This window comes from Danio rerio, chromosome 15, assembly GCF_052040795.2.
Source record: "Danio rerio strain M-AB ecotype USA chromosome 15, GRCz13ab, whole genome shotgun sequence".
Classification (NCBI taxonomy): Eukaryota; Metazoa; Chordata; class Actinopteri; order Cypriniformes; family Danionidae; genus Danio; species Danio rerio.
Window position 1 is genome coordinate 48,178,014 of NC_141035.1, and position 25,987 is coordinate 48,204,000.

Sequence of the window (25,987 nt, forward strand, 5' to 3'; positions counted from 1 at the left end):
TTTGATGAAGATTTGAAGATGTTTTGGTGATTTCTGATCAATCAGTGTGTGTTTGTATACCTGCGCGATATGGTTGTGGTCTTTGTCTTCTACAGAAGAGCATCATGAAGAAGGCAAGAACTAACAGCATGACAAACACAAGCACAAACACAATGGCCACAATCACCTTCAGAGGAAAAGATTCAGCTTCACCTGAAAAAACAAAACAAAACACAGAGCTTTTGAAAGAGACCTACTGTATTATGCCCCTTTTTAACAAGATGTAAAACAAGTCTCTGGTGTACCTAGAGTGTGTATGTGAAGTTTTAGCTTTAAAATAGCACACGGATAATGTTTTCTAACTCTCTCAAACTGCCCCTTTTAGGCTTTGATCCAAATTGTGGCGTTTTGGTGACTGTCGCTTTAAATTCAAATGAGATTGTTCAAAACAGGGCGGAGCTACACATGCCTATGTGTCAGTATAGTGGCATATTCAAAAACAAGACTAAAGTCACTAGTGGGCGGGGCTTTCCTCCTCTGATGACACGTACAAAGGGAGAATGAAAGTGTTTCTGCAGACAGTTTTTAATCAAGTGTGATTATACAAAAATAAAATAAATACATTTTTACTATTAGAAGCCGCTTATACTCACAGATTGTTGCCACACAACTATGTTTAAACGCCTTATAAAAGTGATTTTCTCATAATAGCTCCACTTTAAGTTTCCCCCTTCATGTTTTCCCTTAAACTGGAAACTGTAATGCTGAGTTCACACCAGACGTGGTTAAGTCAATGCAAAGACGCAAATAGACATCCTGCAGCGTGATTCGTGTGAATGGAGCAGCTCTAAGTACATCATTTGGGCGAATGAAGTGGCACGAGTTGAGAGTTTGACGCGTATTTCAGGCGTATTTCATCGCTTGAGTTGGAAAACCTGAACTTCAGTGGACATTCGTGCCGCAATAACTAACTATGAGCGTGTTTTTGTAGGGGTGTGATTATGACTGTCTGTTGTTGGTGTCCTGAGGGGAAATCCTGCTGCTGAGACCGGACAACAGCTCATCAAACTGAGCTCGGCTCAGTCTGAAGCCCTGCTGAAATCCTCTATCATCCAGGTACAGTTTCTTGAGGAGTTTATGAGCTCACAGAGCTGGCTGCACCTCTAAAAGGTAGACTCTAGTGGACTCAGACACGGCGCCGAACGAATCTATGCTGTTTTTCAGCCTTCCTAAAGCACATAAACACAGCTATTGTCTCAATAAAATCCATGTTAGTCATTTAGCAATGAAGCTACAGTTACCGGTCAGACAGAAGCCCCGCCCATGATGCGAATCTGCATCTATTATGAAGTGAATTTCACAAGCAAATTAAGCGACTTTGACACGAATGAAGCGAGTACAGGGTAGATACAAAAATCAGAGATTGAAAATTTAATAGCTTACCCATTTTTAAGACTCTTTGCATACATTTTAAGACCTCATCACCACATCAGGTTTCACCCAGGAACATTGCCAACATTTTAACTTGCAGTTTATTCACTAAATACTGATTGCAAGAAACGAATCCTAAACTAAAACTGTATTCATATACTAAATAAAAATGTTAATCCAGCAGGTGGCGCCTTTACAACAGCAGGAATAACAGTGTTTCCCTGGTTACTGCAGTAAACAAAGCAGGTGATGTCAAATCTAGCAGGATTTGTTTGATTTTATAAACTACACAGCATTCAAAGATTAAATTCAGGCAAACTTTAGCGTACTGATACCAAATTTAATACCTTGTAACATACCATTTTAAACTTTTTAATACTTTTTAAGGGCCTTAAATTTCTCTAAATTGATTTACCAATTTGTAAAACTTTTTAAGACCCTGCGGACACCCTGGAGTAAACTCATACTTTACATGTATGGTGTAAACACGGCATAAGGAAGTCCATGGAAAATTTGAGGGGGAAACATGTACGTATAAATAAATAAATAAATAAATAACATTTGCAATGTAAAATAAATAGAACAAAAAAAAAACTATTATTATTTAAAAAAAAGAAAACAATACTAAAGTGGAATTGTGAAAAATATTGTGAAAAAAAGATTAATAAAGAGCTCCTGTTATGGGTTTTTGAAAATGAGCTTCCATGTAGTGTGCAACACAGCACTAAGTGAATGAAAACATCCAGCTGAGGTTTAAATCCAAAAGTGCAGCATGTTTAAAAGTATTGATTCATTAACGAAATAGTCAACTCAGAGTCGAATAAATGAATCGAGTTGGGTTCGGATCTTTTGCTTGAACGCATCGACATTGATACGGTACATCATCAAATATGTAGTTCTAGATCCGGTAAAATGTGAATTTGCCTTTCCCTTCAGACACTAGCGGAGCGTGGGGGATCACAAGACTGAACACGAGGCGAAGATAAAGTAAAGGGTTAAAGCTGATTTTCACAACAACACCACAGTATAACCAACCGTGTGCTGTGTTTGTTGCTGTCATTTTTCTGATGATTGATACAATAACCTACACTGCAGCGTGGGATTCGTCGGCCGTTTGCTATTAAAGGAAAGAGCAGCAAAGACTATTATGTATGGGATTTTGTCAGACTTTGACAGGAACTTTGTGAGTAACTTTTAAAGTCCAAATGGACCAGTTTCTTCTTCCTCCGGATCAGAACATGAAAGTGTAATTAAAAGTGTTGTCTCCTTGATTTCTGTAGTTTGCAAAATATCTGTTTATTTGTGTGTTATAAGTTGTAATCGCCCCGCGCGGCTTGTAATCACTTATTTATTATAGATCAGTGCTTGTAATGCATTTCTCAGGTTAAACCTTCAAGGGACTATTCACATATTGCATCTAAAACAATTCTGAAAATGTGACGCGTGCTTCTTCCTTTATCAATTTAAATGCGCTTCTGAACTCGCGATCCTCTGCCGTTTGTCTTTGCGATAGCCAGCATCAGCTGTTCTTACACATGTGCTGCTCTATCAGTTTTCAAAATAGTTCAACCTTTGCCACTGTGTGGATTAATACTGAATGTGTCGTTGTTATTACCTGGGATTAGGGTTAAGAGTACAGTAATATGGTGGTTTTTACCTGCATTGCTTTATTGCATTCCTGCATTGGGCTCTCACATACTCTCTGCTACTACATAGCCGTGGTGGGCATTTCTTTCAATCTCACGCTGAATGCAGTCAACCAATCGTAACAGATTGGGTCATCGGACCAATCAGAGCAGATTAGCTTTGCACTAAGAAGGGGTTTTGGGAACGAATCATACGGGAGTCGTTGGGATAATCAGGTAAAATAAATGCATATTATAAGACAACTAGAGTGTTTTTTGACCTTGCCTGCATATCAGCCTGTTGTTGAAGACCCCCAAAACCAAAATATGACCTTTTATAATGCATAATAGGGGCTCTTTAAACAATAAAATATATTTTTTTAAACCAGTCACACTTTATTTTAACGTACACAATGCATTAGCTAAAAATGTAGCTCAATCAACTCCCAATTTGCTGATTATTAATAGTTATTAGGGTAGTAGTTGTGTTTAGGTGTTGAGTAGGATCGGAGATGTAAAATATGATCATACTTTAAACACTTACATATAGTGATGGTGTGGGAATCAGAGCCTCCTATGTCACAGCTGACATTGATGGGATGCTCGCAGGTGTAGTTGATGGTCTGGTTGACACTCCATGTTTTGGATGTTGAATTTTCTGCAGTCTCGTTTTGAAGGACTCTTATTCTGCTCTGGTTGAGCCCCAGCCATTTAACGTCACTCACCGGGTACCCGCCCGCTGCCGAGCAGCTCATCTGACAGCTCCGCCCCTTTTTAGCACCGTCATTCTCGCTGCATTCGGACTTCAATTCAGGAGTGGTGAATTCGGCTTTAAAAAGCAGAGAAAACAGCAGAATAAGTGACATTTAAGAGATCTGCAGAGGTTTCCAACCTAGTGTTTCACTTCCCTATAAAGCGCGGTACATATGTCTGAGTCAGCAGTGAGTTTCCAACAAGCACACGCAAGCGTGCCCCCGCAGACAGACGTGCGTATGCCAATAAAACAAGTACTCATTCGTGAATATATATAAATATATGCAAATTATACTTCAGATCTTAATCGTACTAAAATACACTTGAGGGATATGCATCACTGACAGCCGAATTCATATAGAGAATTGCATTTGAGTAAGTTTTAAGGGGTGGAGAAATAAAGGAAGTAAACGAAAAGGAGAAGTGTATTTTTTTATATGTAATGCTTTTAATGTTTCAGTATGATTATTTACTCATGCACTTCTCAGACATAATTCTAATTTACTATGTACAAGTTTGGCAAAATGTGTTAGCATTCTTCAAATGCATTCAAATATGTCCTATTATTATTATTAATTTTATATCAATAATTGTATTTCAAGTGCTACACTGACAAAAAAAAGATTAATTGGATTTACTTAATTTTTAAGATAAGTAGTTGTGTAGCGGAGGTCAGCTAGTGAAGTGTTGTGCTGGTAAACCTCACTCCTCTGAACTCCTCTGACCTCCTTGTTGGAGCAACTGACTCCCATGCAAAGAGTCTCCGAATCGATTACCACTCGAAATGGGTTGGGTGGGGGTTACATTAGTATCGTGACCCAGATATGAGTGAGTTTTAGGGGGGTGAGTGTAGCAAAGGCCAGCTAGAGATGTGCTGTGCAGGTAAACCTCACTCCTCTGACCTCTTACAAAAGGTGCTCTAGCAACAAACGCTGGAGGCAATTCTCTTTAGCCTCCTTGTTATCCAACGAGTTGCCGGTTCAATCCCAGCTCAAAGCGGGTTGGGGGGTGTAGGACCAGCAATGTTACGGCTCCTTGTAAGTGGAGCCAACTCCCATTCAGAGAGAGGACGGTTCAATCCCAGCAAGGAGCTTGTTGGGAGGTGTAGGACCAGTAGGGTTGCATTGGTGCTGTGACCCGGATGGGAGTGAGGTAACAGAGGCCAGCTAGTTGTTGTGCAGGTGAACCTCACTCCTCTGACCTCGAAAGGAGCTTTAGCGACAGACGCTAGAAGCCATGGTCTTTAGCCTCCTTGTTAGAGCAACTGACACCCATGCAAAGAGTTGCTGGTTCGATCCTAGCTTGGAGCGGGTTGGGTGGTGTAGGACCGCCGGGGCTACACTGGTGCTGTGACCAGTATGGGAGTAAGGGTAGCGAAGGCCAGGTAGTAAATTGCTGTGCAGATAAACCTCACTCCTCTGACCTCTAAAGGTGCTCTAATGGCAGACGATAGATGCCATGGTCTTTAGACTCCTTGTTAGAGCAACCAACTCCATGTGCAGAGTCGCCAGTTTGATCTCAGCTCACAGCGAGTTGGTTGGTGTAGGACAAGCAAGGTTACATTTGGGCCGTGACCCAGATGGGAGTCAGATTTAGGGTCAAAAAGTTGTTGCAAAAAAAAAAAAAAAGTAAAAATTGTGTTGTTTCAGCTCATTTTAAGTGAAGCTTAATTTTAAAGTAATTTCGAGAGGAGCAATCGATCAATTTCCCCACGCCCAAAGAGGGGAGCCCTGGGCCCAAGGATCCCCTGAGCTCAGGGCTCTCTCCCGGGACAGCACACCTAACAAGCTATGTATAAATCATGAGCTAAGTGTGAACTCTTGAAATAAGTAGATTGAACAAACAGATTTACTCAATATTTTTTTAAAGTTACTAATCTCTGTTTACAGTGTTGTTTTGCATTTTTATAAAAGTGTCCGTAAGTAGTTTGCTGAACGTTTATTGTGTTATTTAAAAAAATGCAAAAAGTTAAAACTAATTAATCTGCATTTATCGCTGTTGTTGATTTCTAAAGGTAAAATTAAGTCAGCATGTCAAGCTTTTAAGTCAAAATTAAGTCATCTGTTCACAATGTTTTCATACCTGTGACTTTGAGATTGATCTGGAATATATCACGACTGCTTGTTGAGGAAAAAACAACACATTTATATGATCCTTCATCAGAAAGTTTGATGTTTGTCATCTCCATGCTGAGCTCCGCTTGGTTCACTTCTGTTCTGTCCTGGTACTCTGGAGACACTGGTAGCTTCTTGCCATTATTAAAACCATTTATGAACAGAGGCTGATTTCCAAGTTTCTGAATGTACAATCTGTAAACAGGAATACTGAGGTTCCAAGGACATCTGAAGGTAACACTGCGACCTACAACAGCCGAGATGTTTTTCGGTTTATTGTTGTCACCTTCACAAACACAAGAAAGAAAGAGGCACATTTCATTAATAGCAAATAACATTCATTACTGTATACAGATGGATCTTAGTGTAAACCATAGTACTCAAACTCCATTCCCAGAGAGCCGCAGCTCTGCACAGTTTTGCTTCAACCCTAGTAAATCACAGCAGATCCAACTCATCAAGGTGTTCCAGACTACCAGACACTATTAAGCAGGTGTGAGTTGAACATGGTTGGAGCTAAACCATGCAGAGCTGCGGCCCTCCAGGAATTGAGTTTGAGATCATTGGTGTAAACACTAGCATACTATTTTAAAAACAGCATATAATGAAGAATAAAATAAGAATTATTTCCTGTTTTCACCTGGGTGAAATGAAAGATAATGTATATTTATATAATGCACACCACACACAGTAAAAAACATCAATACTACAAAATAATTATACTATATTTATGCAACCATTTCTAAAATAAAAACAAAAAAACTTAATTACATTCCTAAAAATCTGAATTTTATAATCACTCATTTTAGAAATGTCCAATTAAATTAAAATAAAGTTTTTTAAAGGTTAGTATCAGATATCTTTAAGCTAGTGCGCTCCAAAAGAGTGACTAAATTTGCGTTTAGAAGATATAAACCTGATATAAACATGTAAAGCTTGTAGTTTTTGTCACTTCCGCCTAAATGGATCAATAGTTTTATTCACATCACCTCGCTTTTCAGTTTCTCATTACATTATAACCAATCAAATGCTCTTTAGTATCTGACATGCCCCGCCCCTTCTTCTCATTTGCTTTTCATTTGATGTGCTTGAGCTGAACTACTCTTACTGGCAGATCGCTGATAAAACAACACACTATTGTTTTATTTTTTTAATGTTAAGAATTCTACTCCATGCCTCAGTTTCAGTTGAGATTACGTCAAACAATCCAATTAAAAATCACATTTTGGAGCTCTAGGAACATTAATATTTTTAAAATCACTCATTTGAGAGTTTCCAGAATTTCAAAATCATGTCTATTAGACATTTTGCAATTCTGAAACGGCTCTTTAAAAAACTTTTAGAATAAAAACTCTAGTTTTAGGAAAAATATTCAATTCTATTTATTAAAGTAGAGGCTCAGTGGTTAGCACTGTGGCCTCACAGCAAGAAGGTCGCTGGTTTGAGTCCCGGTTAGTTGGCATTTCTTTGTGGAGTTTGCATGTTCTCTCCATGTTGGTGTGAGTTTCCTCCAGGTGCTCTAGTTTCCTCCACAGTCCAAACACATGCGCTATAGGGGAATAGGTTAACTAAATTGGCCATAGTGTGTGTGTGTGTGTGTGTGTTTATGTGTGTGTGTATGAGTGTTTCCCAGTACTGGGTTATGGCTGAAAGGTCATTTTAAGGTCAATATTATTACCCCGTTTAAGCTATATTTTTTCAATAGTCTACAGAACAAACCATCGTTATACAATAACTTGCCTAATTACTCTAACCTGCCTAATTAACCTAATTAACCTAGTTAAGCCTTTAATGTCACTTTAAGCTGTATAGAAGTGTCTTGAAGAATATCTAGTCTAATATTATTTACTGTCATCATGACAAAGATAAAATAAATCAGTTAAAAAAATAAACAGGGGGGCTTATAACTCAGGGGGGCGAATAATTCTGACTTCAACTGTATGTGCATCAAATAAAGTTTACAAATGTGACTTAATATACACATGATATGTCTAATTTAAAGTTTCAAATAATAATTCAGAAAACAAGCTGTCAAAACATTGCTGAAATAATGCTCCACTGTCATTCAGTAAAATCAATTTTTAAACAAAATATTACAACACTGTAAAAGATATCCGTAAATTAGCAGTAGTTTTCTATATTTTGTGATTCATGTTATTATTCCTCCTAGTTTATTTCTGCTTTTGATTTGCATTATGGCACTTTGATCTTTCCAACAGCATCTTTTAACATTGATAAGTTGTAAAAAGTGACTTTTATTGTCATTTTTATTAGTTTGCAGTGCCATATTGTCTGGGTTGGTGTTGTATATTAAGCAACAAAAACCTGCCAGCGTCAGGACTCCTGGCTGATCGGCTGGTTCTATCTGTTCTGTTTGTATTAGCCACATGTTCCTTTGTTTGTGCTGCTGACTGTTTCTCTCCACCCCCTCGTTCTCATAATTTTAGTTGATTTGCTTCACCTGTCTTTGCTTACTTTCTCCTCATCAGCTCCCCTATTTATTCTCTTGGTTTCTGCTGTTCAGTGTCAGATGGTTGTGTGCTTCTGACCCTGCAACATCAAATATAGGTAACCTGAATGTTTTAGTTAACCTTTTTCTGTTTGACTCCATGCAGGACTCTCTCCTTACCTTCCCAGCCTTTCTGTCTAGTTCCTGGCTTGCCCGAAGTTTTTGCTCTTGTGCTGCCTGAATTTATGATGTCCTGGACACTGGCGTGGTTCTGACAATTACACCTGCCTCTGTTTCTACTGGCCAGTCTATTTTTTTTTTGTTCCTGGTTATTTCCAGTCATTCTCTTCCCCTCAACTATTCCAGCAAAGTCTGCAAGTGTGTTTTTATTTTATTTTTTTTTTGCCATTTTTCGTTTATTTTTTGAACTATAATAGTTTTTGTTCTTTCTTGATCAGGCTGAGAGGACTGCTTGCTGAAGAGCATTTTTTTTTTTCCATTTGTCGAAGTGAGGTTTTTCTGTATTTTTCCCCTGAGACTGAGACATTGCCTTTAAAAGATTTTTTTTTTTTTTCAATTTTGCATTCTGGCTTATGAACTGATCTGTTAGAATTTTTACCTTCTACAATAAATCATTGTCTTCACCTGCATTTGGGTTTTTTCTGTTTACTGGCCCTGACAGCCAGTACATTTAATTAACAGATTTCAAGAGTTCACACTTAGCTGATAATCAAAGCATATTTGGCATGCTGTCCCGGGAGAGAGCCCTGAGCTTGTACTATCCTCGAGCCTGGGGCTCCCTCCCGTTAGAAGGGCGAGAGGGGAATTCGAGGTCAGGTAGATCTCGAGAACTCCCCTGCTTGTCACCGTGAGAAGTGTAAACTCAGGTTGTATTGGGTGATAATTTGTTTTAGTCGATTGGCTATGGTTTATGTTTTTGGACGGTGGGAGGAAACCGGGGAACCCGGGGAAAACCCACGCGAACACGGGGAGAACATACAAACTCCGCACAGAAACACCAACCGGCCCGATGGGTTGGACTGTCGGTTTTCTTGCTGTGAGGCAACAGTGCTAGCCACTGGGCCACCGTGTCGCCCGATCAGAAAAAGTGGGAGGATGTAGGGGTGGAAAGGGGCGGAGCTTCAAGACGAAGATAACTGGAGTGAAAAACTCAGGTTATTTATAATGCTTCCGTAATCATCTAATAGGGCTGATTACGGAGCTAACACGGAGCCAGCCGTGTTGATTATAAGCACGTGATCCTCTCGAAATTAGTTTATGAATAAACCACACTTATATCTCAAACTACTTAAATGCCAATATGAAAGCCACTCTGTTTATTTTCCACATCAAAATTCAACAGAGCAGAGAAAAACATCCCATAATGCAAATCGCTATCGTAAATAAACAGAAAACATACACTACGGAACTTGTTCATTGACAAAGTGTTTCTCAACCACATTCCTGGAGGACTACCAGCACTGCATGTTTTAGATGTCTTTGTCTGTCACACCCATTACAGCTCAGTCTCTGCTACTGAGCTAATGATCTGAATCCGATGTGCTTGGTTAAGGACACATGGAAAATGTGCAGAGCTGGTGCTCCTCCAGGAATGTGGTTGAGAAACACTAAATTAATATATCTTTTACAAATGAGTAAACCCTGTGGTGGTAAACCCTACATATATTGGATAGTAGCAAAGTATACACATTTCACATGACAACTAATGAGTATTTTGGGGCCAAACTGTGATCTTAGATTCTATTAATCTGTCAGTATTATTAAATATGATTTTGTTTTGCTATATAAACTGTTTAATTTAACTGAAAAACCCCATTTACCCATAATAGATCTTTCTAGGAATATTTTTAATCATATTTCTTGTCTTTATTCCATTATCATAGATTTCTGTGGTATGCCCCATGTGTGTATAATTGTGTGTGTGTGTGGGTGTGTGTGTTTCAATCAGGGTGCTTCTCTGTGACTTATCTCAGCGGTTTAACAGTCCTTTTCTTACTGTCCGAGTTTTACTTCCTTGTTCTTTTAACATTTTTTGCTATAGGGAGGTGAATCCCCCACCTACACTCATTTCTAGTAACCCAGCCCTAAATCCACACTCATCCACAAAGCTTTTCTTTCCATCTTCACCAAACCAGAAGCTTTAAGACGTTCAATATGCGTGCAGCTTTATAGCTACTGACCATTGCAAGTTAAATGTGAAATGCGCAAAGATCAAACAGTCAGAAGGTCTGCTTACCTAGCGTAGTGGACACAGGAACCAAAGTCACGACCAGGGCCAAGCTGTCAAAAACACACAGGAGTGAACAATTACACACAGTCATGTGCATTAGCATATTGAAAATTTCCCATGACTCATGTATTGTGCTTTAAAAAAATAGATGCAAAATCAAGGCCTCGTTGCAAGCTGATTGCCTGATCTGCATAAAGTGTTTGATAACAGTATATTCACTGTAAAACCCAAAAAGTTAAGGTAACTCAAACCATTTGAGGAAACAGATTGCAACAAACCATTTAAGTTCAAAAACTAATCCTAAAGAGTACTGTGAACTTAATCCATTTGAGTAAATGAAGCAATTTGAGCAAGTAAAATCCAATAAATGAAGAGAACTCAAATTAACTGAGTACTGCAAAACCCAATAAGTTAAGGCAACTCAAACCGTTTGAGGAAACCGATTGCTACACACCATTTGAGTTAAAAACTAATCTATATGAGTGCTGTAAACTTACTCCAGTTAAGTTGAAGTTATGAGGCATTTAGTTAACTCATTACCTTCAACACTGAGTTGAAAACTCTTTTCAAATGAGTAGAATTACCTTTTAGTAAATTTTAAGTTAACTACACTTATTTCATTTGATAAAGTTGTGTTTTGCAGTGTAGTTATGAAGAACATTTCATGGAACCTTTTGATTTGACAAAAGCTCTTTAGATTTTTAAGAAGTTTTAGAATTTCAAATGCACTTCTAAGAGCTTTTAGAATATTGAAATCTTAGTTTTTAGAACTTTTAGAATTTTGTAATTCCTTTTAAAGAGTTCTTAAAACTTAAATGTTTTTTGGAACTTTTAAATTCGAATTCTAAATGACACTTTTAAGGTAGCTGCTTTTAGAATTTTCATTTAAGATATTTTAAAATTACTCATTAGAACTTCTACATTTTAATTTAAGAGACTTTAAAATTACTTTTTTTAGAACTTCTACATTTTAATTTTAAATTAAAATCTGTTTTTAGAAGTTTAACATTTCTCCTTTGAAAGCTTTTTAGAATTTTTTTTAGAAAAATATAAAAAATTAAAATATGAAAATTTAATAATATAACATTTAGATTTTTAAAATTCCTCTTTTTAAAGTTTTCTAAATTTTTAAATCACTTGTTTTTTCAGCTCTTTTAGCTTTTAAATGTAAATTTTTTGTAGAACTTCAAATTTTAAATTTTAATTGAAATATGATTTTTGAATTTTATAATGTCTGCTTTAAAAGCTTTTCAGAGTTAAAATGTTTGTTATAGATTTTAAATAAAAATATACAGCTAAATCCACATGTTTTAAATAGCTGAGATTATTTCTTTTAAGAGATATTAAAAAGCACTGTCCTTAGAATGCTTAGATTTTAAATAAAATGTTATTTTAAATTTCTTTAATATTTTAGAATGCCTTTTTTACTTTTAGAACTCAATCCATTGTGTTTTAATTTTTTTTAGAACTTTTAAATAAAAAAAATGTAATTGCATTTTTTTAAAGTAGCTGGTTTAAGAATTTTATTTTAAGAGACTCTATAAAGTCACTCTTTTTAAAGCATTTAGAATCTTAAAATTACTCTTTTTAAACTTTTCAGAATTCAAAAATCACCATTTTATGAGTTTTACAATTTTAGAACGGCTTTTATGCACTATTAGAAGTCACTTTTAAAAGTAAAATGTTTTTAGAACTTCTACATTTTAATTTAAAATTAAAATATGGTTTTAAAATGTTTACATTTCTGCTTTTTATAGAGCTATTAAATTGAAAATTTAATCCAATTTCTTTGAAAGTTTTTGCATTTAGATTTTTTTATTTGAAGAGACTTGAAAAATCACTCTTTTACTGCTTTTAGATCCTTGAAATTCATCTATTTATCATTTTCAGAATTCTGAAAAAAATGCACAAAAAGCACACACATCACTTTAAATGGGCAAACATATATTTTCAGAAAGGCAGCAACACCAAAACTCCAAAGAGTTCTAAAATCACTATTTTAAGTTTTACAATTTTAAAATTGCTTTTCTAGAACTTTTATAATTGATAAGTGTCTCCTTTAAGAGCTTTAAAATTGAAATGTGTTTTTAGAATTTGTTTCCAGAGAGCTTTTTTTTTTACCTTTTTTTGAATATTTAGAACTGTGAAATTTCTTTTTTTATTGTTTTAAATCACTCTTTTATTTATAGTTCTAAAATAGCTGCTTTTAAAATTATAAATTGTCTCCTTTAAGACTTTTTAAAATGTTTTTTTAGATGTTTTAATTAAATTAATGTTTTTTTAAATAACTTTAAGAATTTAAAAATGCCGTCTTTTAAAACTTATTTTTAAAGAGACAGTTCACTCTAAAAGGTTATAATCATTAACTCGAGTAGATAAAAAACTGTACGTGTTTTTTTCTGCTGCTGCAAATTAAAATACATTTTGATGAAAGTGTGCAACCAAACAATTGCTGCTGGAAGCATAGACTTCCAGCAAATATAGAAAAGCCTTGGAAGTCGGCAGGGACCAGCAATTGTTTCTTTTACAAACACTGTAAAATTACTTGTGTGTGTGTGTGTGTGTGTGTGTGTGTGTGTGTGTGTGTGTGTGTGTGTGTGTGTGTGTGTGTGTGTGTGTGTGTGTGTGTGTGTGTGTATGTGTGTGTGTGTGTGTGTGTGTGTCCATGTATTCATATGTGTGTGCTTGTGTTCCTCATGTTGTGGAGACAAATTGTCCTCAAAGTGGGGATTTTTTATTTTGTCCACATGAGTAAAATCCCACAGAATTAACTATTTTGAAGATGTAAAAACGCTGATTGTTTCCTGTGAGGGTTGGTTTAGGGGTAGAGTTGTGGTATGGGGGAAAGAATATAACCTTTGTTCAGTATAAAAATCATTACGTCTATGGGAAATCCCCATAAAAATAGCTGTGTGTGTGTTTAATGAGGAATCGCACTGATTTGGAAAGCAATCTGTAAAGTATTCAGTAGTAATCTGTTAATTTTTGGGTGAACTATCCCTTTAATGATGCAATTGAGGTATACGTTGGTTTTTTTATTCGCACCTTTGTTCAGTGACCACTTGTGATTTGCTCCCTATATGGTACTTTGAATACTGGGTCTGAAATAGCATGCAAGTATGACTTGAAACAACATTAACACTATTCATTTGACTGTGAACAATGTAATACTTTGATAGTCATAGATTGTACTATTAGGAATTTGCAAATAATGACATTATTAAACAGAAAGCCCCAATGTGTGAATATAAAACCAACTTCACCTCAATACAAAATAATGCATGTTGTTCAGAAGTCAATGCATGTGTTTATTTAATCCATTTCACTTCCTCAAACGTAAACCTACAGTCTAGAAACTAATACGATCAGTATTATTAAGAGGATGTCAGCGGTATGCATCATGCACGTCTGAATATTAAGTGTTTTGTTTCTTTATTAGCATTATGAAATGACGCAAAAATCAACGTCAATGCAGTGAAATGTTGAACTGAAACAGAAGGTCTGTGTGTACGACTTCGGTTTAAAGGAAATAATCAGTCCTCTACTACACTAGCGTCCTGATGTGACCTTTAAAAGTGCAACAAACTCCCTTACATCGATGCAAAAGGTGCTCACTTTTCAGCTTAGAAATATGCCTGAAGCAAAAAGATTTCCTTGTGCTCGTGGACGGATCTAAAAATAAGCCGAAATGCAAACACAAGCTCACCAGACACACTTCAACATCAACTTCCCCCTTAGTTTTATATTCACACATTCGTTCAGTGACAACTTGTTACATGCTCTCTATGTGATACTTTAAATATTGGGCCTGCAATTACATGTAAGACTGACTTCTAATCAACATTAGCACCATTTAATTCACTGTAAACAATGTGCTTTGATAGTCATTAGCTGCTAATATAACTTAAAAACAACATAAGCACTATTTATTTGACTGTAAACAATGTGCTTTGATAGCTATTGGCTGCTAATATGACTTGAAATAAACATTAGCATTATTTATTTGGCTATAAACAATGTACTTTAATAGCCATTGGCTGCTAATATGACTTGAAAACAACATTAGCACTATTATTTAAATGTAAACAATGTGCTTGATAGCGGTTGCCTGCTAATATAACTTGAAATTAACTATAATTTGGCTATAACAATGTGCTCTAATAGCCATTGGCTGCTATTATGACGTGAAAACAACTATAGCACTATTTATTTGGCTGTAAACAATGTACTTTGTTAGCCATTGGCTGCTAATATGACTTAAAATAAACATTAGCCCTATTTATTTGGCTATAAACAATGTACTTGAATAGCCATTGGCTCCTAATATGACTTGAAAACAACATTAACAGTATTTATTTGACTGTAAACAATGTGCTTGATAGCGGTTGGCTGCTCATATGACTTGAAATCAACATTAGCATTATTTATTTGGCCATAAACAATGTACTTTAATAGCCATTGGCTGCTAATATGACTTGAAATCAACATTAGCACTATTATTTAAATGTAAACAATGTGCTTGATAGCGGTTGCCTGCTAATATAACTTGAAATTAACTAGCACCATTTATTAGACCAAAAACAATGTGCTTTGATAGTCATTGGCTGCTAATATGACATGAAATCAACTAAAGCACTATTAATTTGGCTATAACAATGTGCTCTAATAGCCATTGGCTGCTATTATGACATGAAAACAACTATAGCACTATTTATTTGGCTGTAAACAATGTACTTTGTTAGCCATTGGCTGCTAATATGACTTAAAATAAACATTAGCCCTATTTATTTGGCTATAAACAATGTACTTGAATAGCCATTGGCTCCTAATATGACTTGAAAACAACATTAACAGTATTTATTTGACTGTAAACAATGTGCTTGATAGCGGTTGGCTGCTCATATGACTTGAAATCAACATTAGCATTATTTATTTGGCCATAAACAATGTACTTTAATAGCCATTGGCTGCTAATATGACTTGAAAACAACATTAGCACTATTATTTAAATGTAAACAATGTGCTTGATAGCGGTTGCCTGCTAATATAACTTGAAATTAACTATAGCACCATTTATTAGACCAAAAACAATGTGCTTTGATAGTCATTGGCTGCTAATATGACATGAAATCAACTAAAGCACTATTAATTTGGCTATAACAATGTGCTCTAATAGCCATTGGCTGCTATTATGACGTGAAAACAACTATAGCACTATTTATTTAGCTGTAAACAATGTACTTTGTTAGCCATTGGCTGCTAATATGACTTAAAATAAACATTAGCACTATTTATTTGGCTATAAGCAATGTACTTGATAGCGGTTGGCTGCTCAAATGACTTGAAAACAACATTAGCATTATTTATTTGGCTATAAACAATGTATTTTAACAGTCATTGGCTGCTAATATGACTTGAAAAAAACATTAGCACTATTATTTGAATGTAAACAATGTGCTTGATAGCGGTTGCCTGCTAATATAACTTGAAATTAACTATAGCACCATTTATTAGACCAAAAACAATGTGCTTTGATAGTCATTGGCTGCTAATATGAATTGAAATCAACATTAGCACTATTTATTTGACTACAAACAATGTACTTTAATAGCCATTGGCTGCTAATATGACTTGAAATCAACATTAGCACTATTATTTGAATGTAAACAATGTGCTTGATAGCGGTTGCCTGCTAATATAACTTGAAATTAACTATAGCACCATTTATTAGACCAAAAACAATGTGCTTTGATAGTCATTGGCTGCTAATATGACTTGAAATCAACTAAAGCACTATTAATTTGGCTATAACAATGTGCTCTAATAGCCATTGGCTGCTATTATGACGTGAAAACAACTATAGCACTATTTATTTAGCTGTAAACAATGTACTTTGTTAGCCATTGGCTGCTAATATGACTTAAAATAAACATTAGCACTATTTATTTGGCTATAAGCAATGTACTTTAATAGCCATTGGCAGCTAATATGACTTGAAAACAACATTAACAGTATTTATTTGACTGTAAACAATGTGCTTGATAGCGGTTGGCTGCTCATATGACTTGAAATCAACATTAGCATTATTTAATTGGCTATAAACAATGTACTTTAATAGCCATTGGCTGCTAATATGACTTGAAATCAACATTAGCACTATTATTTGAATGTAAACAATGTGCTTGATAGCGGTTGCCTGCTAATATAACTTGAAATTAACTATAGCACCATTTATTAGACCAAAAACAATGTGCTTTGATAGTCATTGGCTGCTAATATGACATGAAATCAACTATAGCACTATTAATTTGGCTATAACAATGTGCTCTAATAGCTATTGGCTGCTATTATGACATGAAATCAACATTAGCACTACTTAATTCACAGTAAGCAATGTACTGTGATAGTCATTGGCTGCTAATATGATTTTACTCTTCAAACTTTGCTATAAATACTTGTCTGAACCAGCATTATTAAGGAGCAAGTCCCAATGTGTGATTATAAAACCTCAGTGTTCGACAAACAACTGATCCGTCATCCATAGAAAGATACCATTTTGTACACCAGAAGCTGCTAAGGTCACAAACTAAACTCACGTTTCTCTCAAAAACACGTGCCAGTGACTGGATTTAAAGACGTTAGATCATCAGGATTGTCTTCAATCCTGCACACAATGCTGTATCTGTGGCTGAGAGTGTGTATTTAAAGTTTTAAACAGCTGAAAGACTTACAGAAAGCAGGCTGTGTTCTCCATCTTCTCCTCATCTGTCTGTGTTTGATGTATGAAAGAGGAACATACGTCTAGAAAGGGAGAAAGAAGGTGATGTCATGCCGTTTTCATATCGATACTGAGGGAAATCCCATGGGACACACCCACTGACACACACACCTAAACTGTTTCTCGAGTAATACTCTGAGTGAAAGGAAACTGATTGTAGAGAGTCGACAGACAGCGTGACCGTCAACAAACTCCTATGTTAAGAACCATTAACCAACAATAAGCAATACTGTATGTGTTTATCTCTGTCAGTAGTTAATAGTAGTAAGAAGTTCATAAAAGAGTAGTTAATTAGTAAAACAATGATTAATTATTCAGTTATCTCTGGTTTACGCTGTAAAATATAAGCGTAGATTAGCAGTTTTTCCCTATTTTGTGATTTATGTTTACATTTTTTTATTTCCCCCTGTTTATTTATGCATTATGAGATCTTGATCTTTCTTCACGACACCTTTTAACCTTGATTAGTTTGAAAAAGTGACTTTTATTCATGTTTTTAATAGTTTGCAGTGCTGTTATGTTACGTTACGTTACGTTATGTTATGTTATGTTATATGTTATGTTATGTTATGTTATGTTATGTTACGTTACGTTATATGTTATGTTATGTTATATGTTATGTTATGTTATGTTATGTTATATGTTATGTTATATGTTATGTTATGTTATGTTATGTTATATGTTATGTTATGTTATGTTATGTTATATGTTATGTTATGTTATATGTTATGTTATGTTATGTTATGTTATATGTTATGTTATATGTTATGTTATGTTATGTTATGTTATATGTTATGTTATGTTATGTTATGTTATATGTTATGTTATGTTATATGTTATGTTATGTTATGTTATGTTATGTTATGTTACGTTACGTTATATGTTATGTTATGTTATATGTTATGTTATGTTATGTTATATGTTATGTTATGTTATGTTATATGTTATGTTATATGTTATGTTATGTTATGTTATGTTATATGTTATGTTATATGTTATGTTATATGTTATGTTATGTTATGTTATGTTATATGTTATGTTATATGTTATGTTATATGTTATGTTATGTTATATGTTATGTTATATGTTATGTTATATGTTATGTTATGTTATGTTATGTTATATGTTATGTTATGTTATGTTATGTTATATGTTATGTTATGTTATGTTATGTTATGTTATGTTATGTTATGTTATGTTACGTTACGTTATTTTATATGTTATGTTATGTTATTTTACAGACTTATTTCTCTATCAATTTTTATTTCTTATACATTGTATTGTCCCAAACTACAAAAACGTCAATAAAAGTCACTGCAGAGTTGAAGTTTTGAACATGTTAAGTCGACAGAGCAGAGATCAACATCCCTTAATGTAATGCACAACTGAAAAAAAAACAAAATATAGAAACTGTTCATTAATTTTAATGCTAATAATGTTAATTATGAAATAATGTTAGCAGAAGGAGTTTTGGGTTTAGTAATTAGTGCCGTCAATCAGTTAATCACAATTAATTGCATACAAAATAAAAGTTGCCATGTGTGTACATAATTTTAAGTGTTTACTGTAAAAATGTTTGTGATTTTAATGGTAAAAAACTGTAAAGATGCTATGGTAAAAATCTGTAACCTGGTTATTAGTAAGTTTCACACATATATATTCACACACTTCACTATTTATGACAAAATATGGTAATTTACTGTTAAAATTGTGTAATTAGCTGCAGATTTTTTTTTACCGTAAATCTGTACAGTGTCCTCTGTAGTTTTATTACACTGTAAATAAAATTGCTGGGTTGTCGTAACCCAATGTTGGGTCAAAGGTGGACAGTCAACGGTAGGTGAATTTTTTTTTCCTATTAAATTTAAATTACACTTTCGGTTTATCCATTTTTGACCCAACACTAAGTAACAACAATCCAGCATTTTTTACAGTGTATATACAGTACATAAACTAAACACACACAAACACATACACAACAAAGTTATAGAAACAATCAAATGTGTAATTCTAATATTTGAATATATATATTGGGCTTAAAATGACTATACATTTGCATACAGTGCATGTGGAAAGTATTTATTGCGCTTCACCTTTTCCACATTTTTTGTGTTACAGTCTTATTCCAAAATAGATTAAATTCAATTATTTCCTCAACATTCTACACACAATCCCCCATAATGACAATGTGGAAAAAGAGTTTTTGAAATTGTTGCAAATTTATTAAAAATAAATAAGCTGCAAAATCAGATGGACGTCAGGATTCACAGCCTTTGCTCAACACTTTGTTGATGCACCTTTGGCAGCGATTACAGCCTCAAGTCTTTTTGTATATGATGCCACAAGCTTGGCACACCTGTCTTTGGGAATTTTTGCACATTCCTCTTTGCAGTACCTCTCAAGCTCTATCAGGTTGGATGGGAAGCAACGGTGTACAGCCATTTTCAGATCTCTCCAGAGATGTTCAATAGGATTTAGGCCCAGGTTCTGGTTGGGTCACTCAAGGATATTCACTGTGGTGAAGCCACACTATTGATATTTTGGCGGTGTGCTTTGGGTCATTATCCTGCTGGAAGATAAACCGTCGCCCCAGTCTGAGGTCAAGAGCACTCTGCAGCAGGTCTTCATTCAGGATGTCTCTGTACATTGCTGCATTCATCTTTCCCTCTATCCTGACTAGTCTTCCAGTTCCTGCTGCTGAAAAACATCCCCACAGCATGATGCCAACACCACCATGCTTCACTGTAGGGATGGTATTAGCCTGGTGATGAACGCTGCCTGGTTTTTTTTCCAGACGTAGCGCAGAACCACCAAAGAGTTCAATTTTAGTCTCATCAGACCAGAGAGTTTTGTTTCTTATGGTCTGAAAGTCCTTCAGATGCCTTTTGGCAAATTCCAAGCGGGGGGTGGCTCCCGTCTGGCCACTCTACCATACAGGCCTGATTGGTGGATTGCTGCACAGATAGTTGTCCCTCTGTAAGGTTCTCCTCTCTCCACAGAAAAAACACTGGAGCTCAGACAGAGTGACTATCGGGTTATTGATCACCTCCCTGACTAAGGCCCTTCTCCCCTGATCAATCAGCTTAGATGGCCGGCCAGCTCTAGGAAGAGTCCTGGTGGTTCAAACATCCTCCACTTACTGCTGATGGAGGCCACTGTGCTCATTGGAACTTTCAGAGTAGCAGCTTCCCCAGCCTTGTGCCTCCTGTCTTGGAGGTCTACAGACAATCCCTTTGTCTTCATGCTTGGTTTGTGCTTTGACATGCACTGTCAACCCTGGGACCTTATAAAGACAGGTGTATGCCTTTTCAAATCATGTCCAATCAGCTGAATTGACCACAGGTGAACTCCAATGAAGCTGCTGAAACATCTCAAGAATGATCAGTGCAAACAGAATGTAGCTGAGCTCAATTTACAGCTTCATGCCAAAGGCTGTGAATACTGATGTACATCTGATCTTTCAGGTTTTTTATTTTTTAATAAATTTGCAACAATTTCAAAAACTCTTTCCTCACATTGTCATTATGGGGGATTGTGTGTAGAATGTTGAGGAAATAAATTAATTTAATCCATTTTGGAATAAGGCTGTAACACAAAAACGTGGAAAAAGTAAAGCGCTATCAATACTTTCCGGACGCACTGTATATATTTGATTGTACATGTGTGCACATTTGTAGATCTAAATATAAATACAGTTTAATTTTGCACATGATTAGTTATGACTAATAATAACACTATTAATACTGTTAGTACAAACACAGGTATAACGCAACCCCAACCACTTAAAACTTGTTATTTAAATTCAATTGAGAAAAGTTTTAAGGGTGTCACGGTAGTGCAGTGGGTAGCACAATCGCCTCACAGCAAGAAGGTTGCTGGTTCGAGCCCCAGCTTTTATTATTTATTAACTAACTAAACTGGTTGTAACGATTCATGACAGAGGAAACTAAACAGCACAAACCAAACCATTGCGTTATGACAACCTAGCATTTCTTAGAGTGTAACGTGTGTTCAGTGCTTTGTTTTCATTAAGTCCGAGTTATGACCACTCAGGAAATTAAAAAAAAACTAGTTGCACCAGCTAGACCAAAAGTAAAAATCTAAACTAAAGACGTCCGCTTCAGTGCACTGCATTTACTAACAAACTAAACTGGTTGTAACAGTTCATTAGATAAAACTAAAGTACACAATATGGATAAACCAAACCGCTGCTTTACAACAACCTAGCTTTGTTAGAGTGTGATAACGGTGCTTTATTATTACAGATGCCATTAATAGAGTTATTGTTAACAAAGGTTCAGCAGTGAGACCACTTTTGCCTCCTTTACCAATCACCTACTGTACTCCCTAAAACCTTTTTAAGGCAGACCAACCCTCCAGCACTGCTCTCGTTCTCTCGAACCCACCCTCCCTCTCTCTACTTACTAGCTTCTCATTAACAACCCTCATAACCCTCTCTTCCCTCCTACACTCTCAGAAATAAAGGTACAGGAGCTGTCACCGTTTCAAAAGGTACACATTTGTACTTGAATGATCCATATTGGTACCTCAAAAGTATATGTTAGTACATTTTAAGAGGAACAGAATTTTTTTTATTTAATAATGATATATGTAGGAGTTATTAACCTTTAATGGATAGAATATTACAGGGAATGGTTGGGAACAGAGAGAGGGGAAGGGCTGGCAAAGAACCTAGAGTCGGGAATCAAACTCGGGTCGCCATGAGCACCATGGTTCTATATGTTGACGCACTTAACCACTAGGCTATAGGCGCCAACCACATTTGTACTTTTTAGGTACTACTAATATGTACCCTTGAGATATTAATATATATCTTTTAGGTACAACTGCGTACCTATTGAAAAGGTACCAACCCCAGTGACAGCTCGCATACCTTTATTTCTAGAAGTGTAGGTTGAATTGGGGGGGTCAAATCACTCTACCAAAATATCACAGAGAGTCTCTGGGCATCATCGTAGGATGCCCGATCAACCTGTTCACTGTTTATCCTCTTACTTCCTTTACCCTTCATGCCACTGTTCTCACCATCCATTTCATCCCTACAATAAAGTCTAGCTCAATGTGTGGCGTGCCAATGCTGATGGAATCTAAACAAAGCTAAGCTAGAGCATTCAAACTAAACCAATCTATTGCAGTTGGATTATAATAGAGTTTAAAAGCTTTACAGCTGGCATTTTAATTAACACTAAACTAAAAACTGCTGCTTTAACACAACGAAAACAAAAGTTTCATTTTTACTGCCGAAAGCAGCATTTGACTAATGTAGAAGAATCTAAACTCATGAAAATGATCTACAAAGACCATTCGGATAAACTTACTTTGTTGCTGCCTTATATTTAATTAAATTGAATTTAATTTAATCAAATTAACGTTCCTAGTCATCTCAACATCTTCAAACTAAACATATTAAACTGTGTAGAACTTAAAAAATGCAGTTGAAGCCTGATTAACTTACTAAAATGAGTTAAAGTAACATAAAAAACATTTGTCGTCGTGACTTTTTGTGTATCATTTTAATTACAGTTTACAAAATAAACTACAATTTGGGCTCGTACAATGAAACCAAATGCTTTACAAATAATCTACATATAACCGAAACTGTTGTCAGATCTCCCATTAAACTCCAACAGAAAGCAAAAGAAACAGACAAACTTATTATTATAAATCAAACCCCACCAAAAGTCTGACACGCTTCACGCCACACAATCAAAGACTGAAGAAACCAAAACCACTAAACTGCAAGTCAGACCGTGCCGCAGGTAAAAGTGTGTGAAAATGTCTGTTAAGGATGAAAAACAGGAGTAATAAGATGAAGAGATGTGTTAGGAGAATAAGGAGGGAGAAATAAAAATAAGAGAGCACTTACTGAAAGTTGTTTGTCCTCAAATGAGCTCCAGATGAAATGAAACACCCTCAACTGAACAGTTCCTTAATATGAAACTGAGTGAGCGAGACAGAGAGAGAGAGTGAGAGAGAGAGAGAGGAAGTGTATTTATTAACTCAGATCATGTTTCAGAGAATCTCTACACAGCAATGAACACAAAGCTGTTTAACAATATCACATAGCAGACTTTAAAACAAACTAAACTGTGTGAAAGTGAAGTGCACTTAAAAGGGGAATTTCTCCAGACGAGCTGCTTTTGAGGAATGTTGGAAACCAGACCCACTGGCTTTCTTTTGGATGAAATACTTTGGATACTTATGGAATAGTTTGGTTCTTCGACATACAGTATATATCTTATGTGTGTTTGAGCTAAGGAAAAACTCCATACAGAGAGTGAATGATGCGGAAATGAAAGTAAATGCTTTACACTGTCAACTGAACTGAGCTAAAGTTAGTATTGAGTAAAGCTAGACTGAACTTGTTGTTTTCCGGTGCAAATCTGTAAACATTTTTAGATATTTTAGATATCAGACTTTAGAGAAACTGTGATTTTTTTGTATACTCTTATGTGAAAAATAATGTAAAAAAAATGTTTGGACATTTTTACAATTTTAATGAGGAAGCATTGTTTTGGAGTAGAGGAAAGGGATACAGTATGTACCCTTATACATAAATAAATGAATTAATTAATATTTAACAAATATAAAAAAGTGTATATAACTATAAATAAATAAATACAAACAAAAACAAACAAATGAATTTATAAATAAATAAAAACACATAAAATAAATAATTAAATAGATGATAATAATAATAATAATAATTCAAATATTATAAAAATGAATAAAAATAAGTAAAAAAAACAAAAAAATTATTAATATAAACAAATTAAAAACAAACAAAAACAAACAAACAAATAAAATATATAAATAAATAAAAACATATAAATATAAATAAATATACAACATATATAAATATAAAAAAACTAATAAATAACAACAAATTAATAAATGGTACATAATAATAATAAATAAAATTAAATGAAATATATAAATAAAATAAACAAATAAATAAAATATATTAAAATATATAAATAACAATAAATAACAAAAAATAAACAAATACATTGTAAATAATTTTAAAAAATAAACAAAAATAAATTGAAAGAATTAAAATGAATGAATACAAATAAAACAAACAAACAAATAAAACATATTTAAATAAAAAAATAATAATTAATTAATAAAAATAAATGTAAAGTGTAAAAAAATATTTGTGTTGAGATAAAGGAATTAACTTATTAGTTTTCACTAATTTAAGTGGATTGCACTTTGCCAGCCCCCCAACCCCCAATGTATTAAAACATTATTTCAACATCAAATAAATATAATACAATTAATATAAATTTAAATAAATAAAAATAAACAAAAACAAACATTCATTCATTCATTTTTTTTCAGCTTAGTGCCTTTATTAATCCGGGGTTGCCACAGCGGAACGAACCGCCAACTTATCCAGCACATTTTTACGCAGCGGATGCCCTTCTAGCCGCAAACCATCTCTGGGAAACATCCACACACTCATTCATACACACACTCATACACTACGGACAATTTAGCCAACCCAATTCACCTGTACCACATGTCTTTGGACTGTGGGGGAAACTGGAGCAACCGGAGGAAATCCACGCGAACGCAGGAAGAACATGCAAAACACAGAAACGCCAACTGAGCCGAGGATCGAACCAGCGACCTTCTTGCTGTGAGGCGACAGCATTACCTACTTCGCCACTATGTCGCCTATTATATTTTTTTAATCCAGAGAAAGTCTTTTACCTTGGTTTGCATTAAACTTAAGATACTTATATCCAAAAATGACTTACAATCAGTGATGGGGAAAGTTATTTTTGAAAGTAATGCATTACAATATTGAGTTACTCCTCAAAAAGATAACTAGCTGCATGATGTGTTGTTACTTTTGAGTTACCATTGAGTTACTTTTCCTTACCTGGCAGAGGCTTTACCACTATCAGAATTTGCAGGGGCTTTCTTTTAAATTAAGGAGCTCTGATGTTGCCAAATGTGAATATCAGCTTCAGAAGTCATTTACAATAACTCACTTAATCAAACAACAACTACAGCGTCACTAGGGAAATCCCGTATGAAATGTAAATAAATGTGTGTGAGATGGCTTAAGTAAGATATGACGTTACATGACATGCCTGAGCAATGATTGTTTATTTTCTTAGATACCGAGCAAACAGCGTGGATATGAAAACATTCCTTCTCATCATATCGCATTTTCACAAGAACTGCGACACCCACACATTACTGACAGCTGATGTGACATATTGTTTCTATATTAAGGAGCAAGTTTGAAGGGATAGTTCACCCCATCAAAAATGTTATGAGAAAATGTCGAATGAGAGTGTATGGGTGTTTCCCAGTACTGGGTTGCAGCTGGAAGGGCATCAGCTGTGTAAAACATATGTTGGATAAGTTGGCAGTTCATTCCGCTGTGACAACCCCTGATGAATAAAGGGACTAAGCCGAAAAGAAAATGAATGAATGAATGAACAGACTACTGCTCCTGTCTAATGAGCTGATGTGGTTTTTTTAAATACACACTTGCAAGTCACTTACAGTAAAAACACCTGCTAAATGAATAAATGGAAATAGACCGCTATAGTAAAAACTTCAGTT

The 25,987-nt window shown here is 35.0% G+C and overlaps 1 protein-coding gene across 13 annotated transcripts in view; it reads right to left on the reverse strand.

Annotated features, from left to right (window-relative positions):
* Positions 1-25,987, reverse strand: part of cd86 (CD86 molecule) — a 46,495-nt gene that overhangs the window by 7,482 nt on the left and 13,026 nt on the right. For 12 of the 13 annotated variants that reach the window (XR_015508288.1, XR_015508290.1, XR_015508291.1 and 9 more), the window contains 6 exons: positions 23,268-23,341; positions 17,334-17,403; positions 10,609-10,652; positions 5,871-6,188; positions 3,580-3,864; positions 61-192 (listed from right to left, as the gene is read on the reverse strand). Coding sequence is in view for 10 of the 13 variants with exons in the window: in XM_087282342.1 (XP_087138468.1) it covers positions 61-192; positions 3,580-3,864; positions 5,871-6,188; positions 10,609-10,652; positions 17,334-17,356 (802 nt within the window). In the remaining 3 variants the exon portion in view is untranslated. 13 annotated transcript variants of the gene reach the window in all.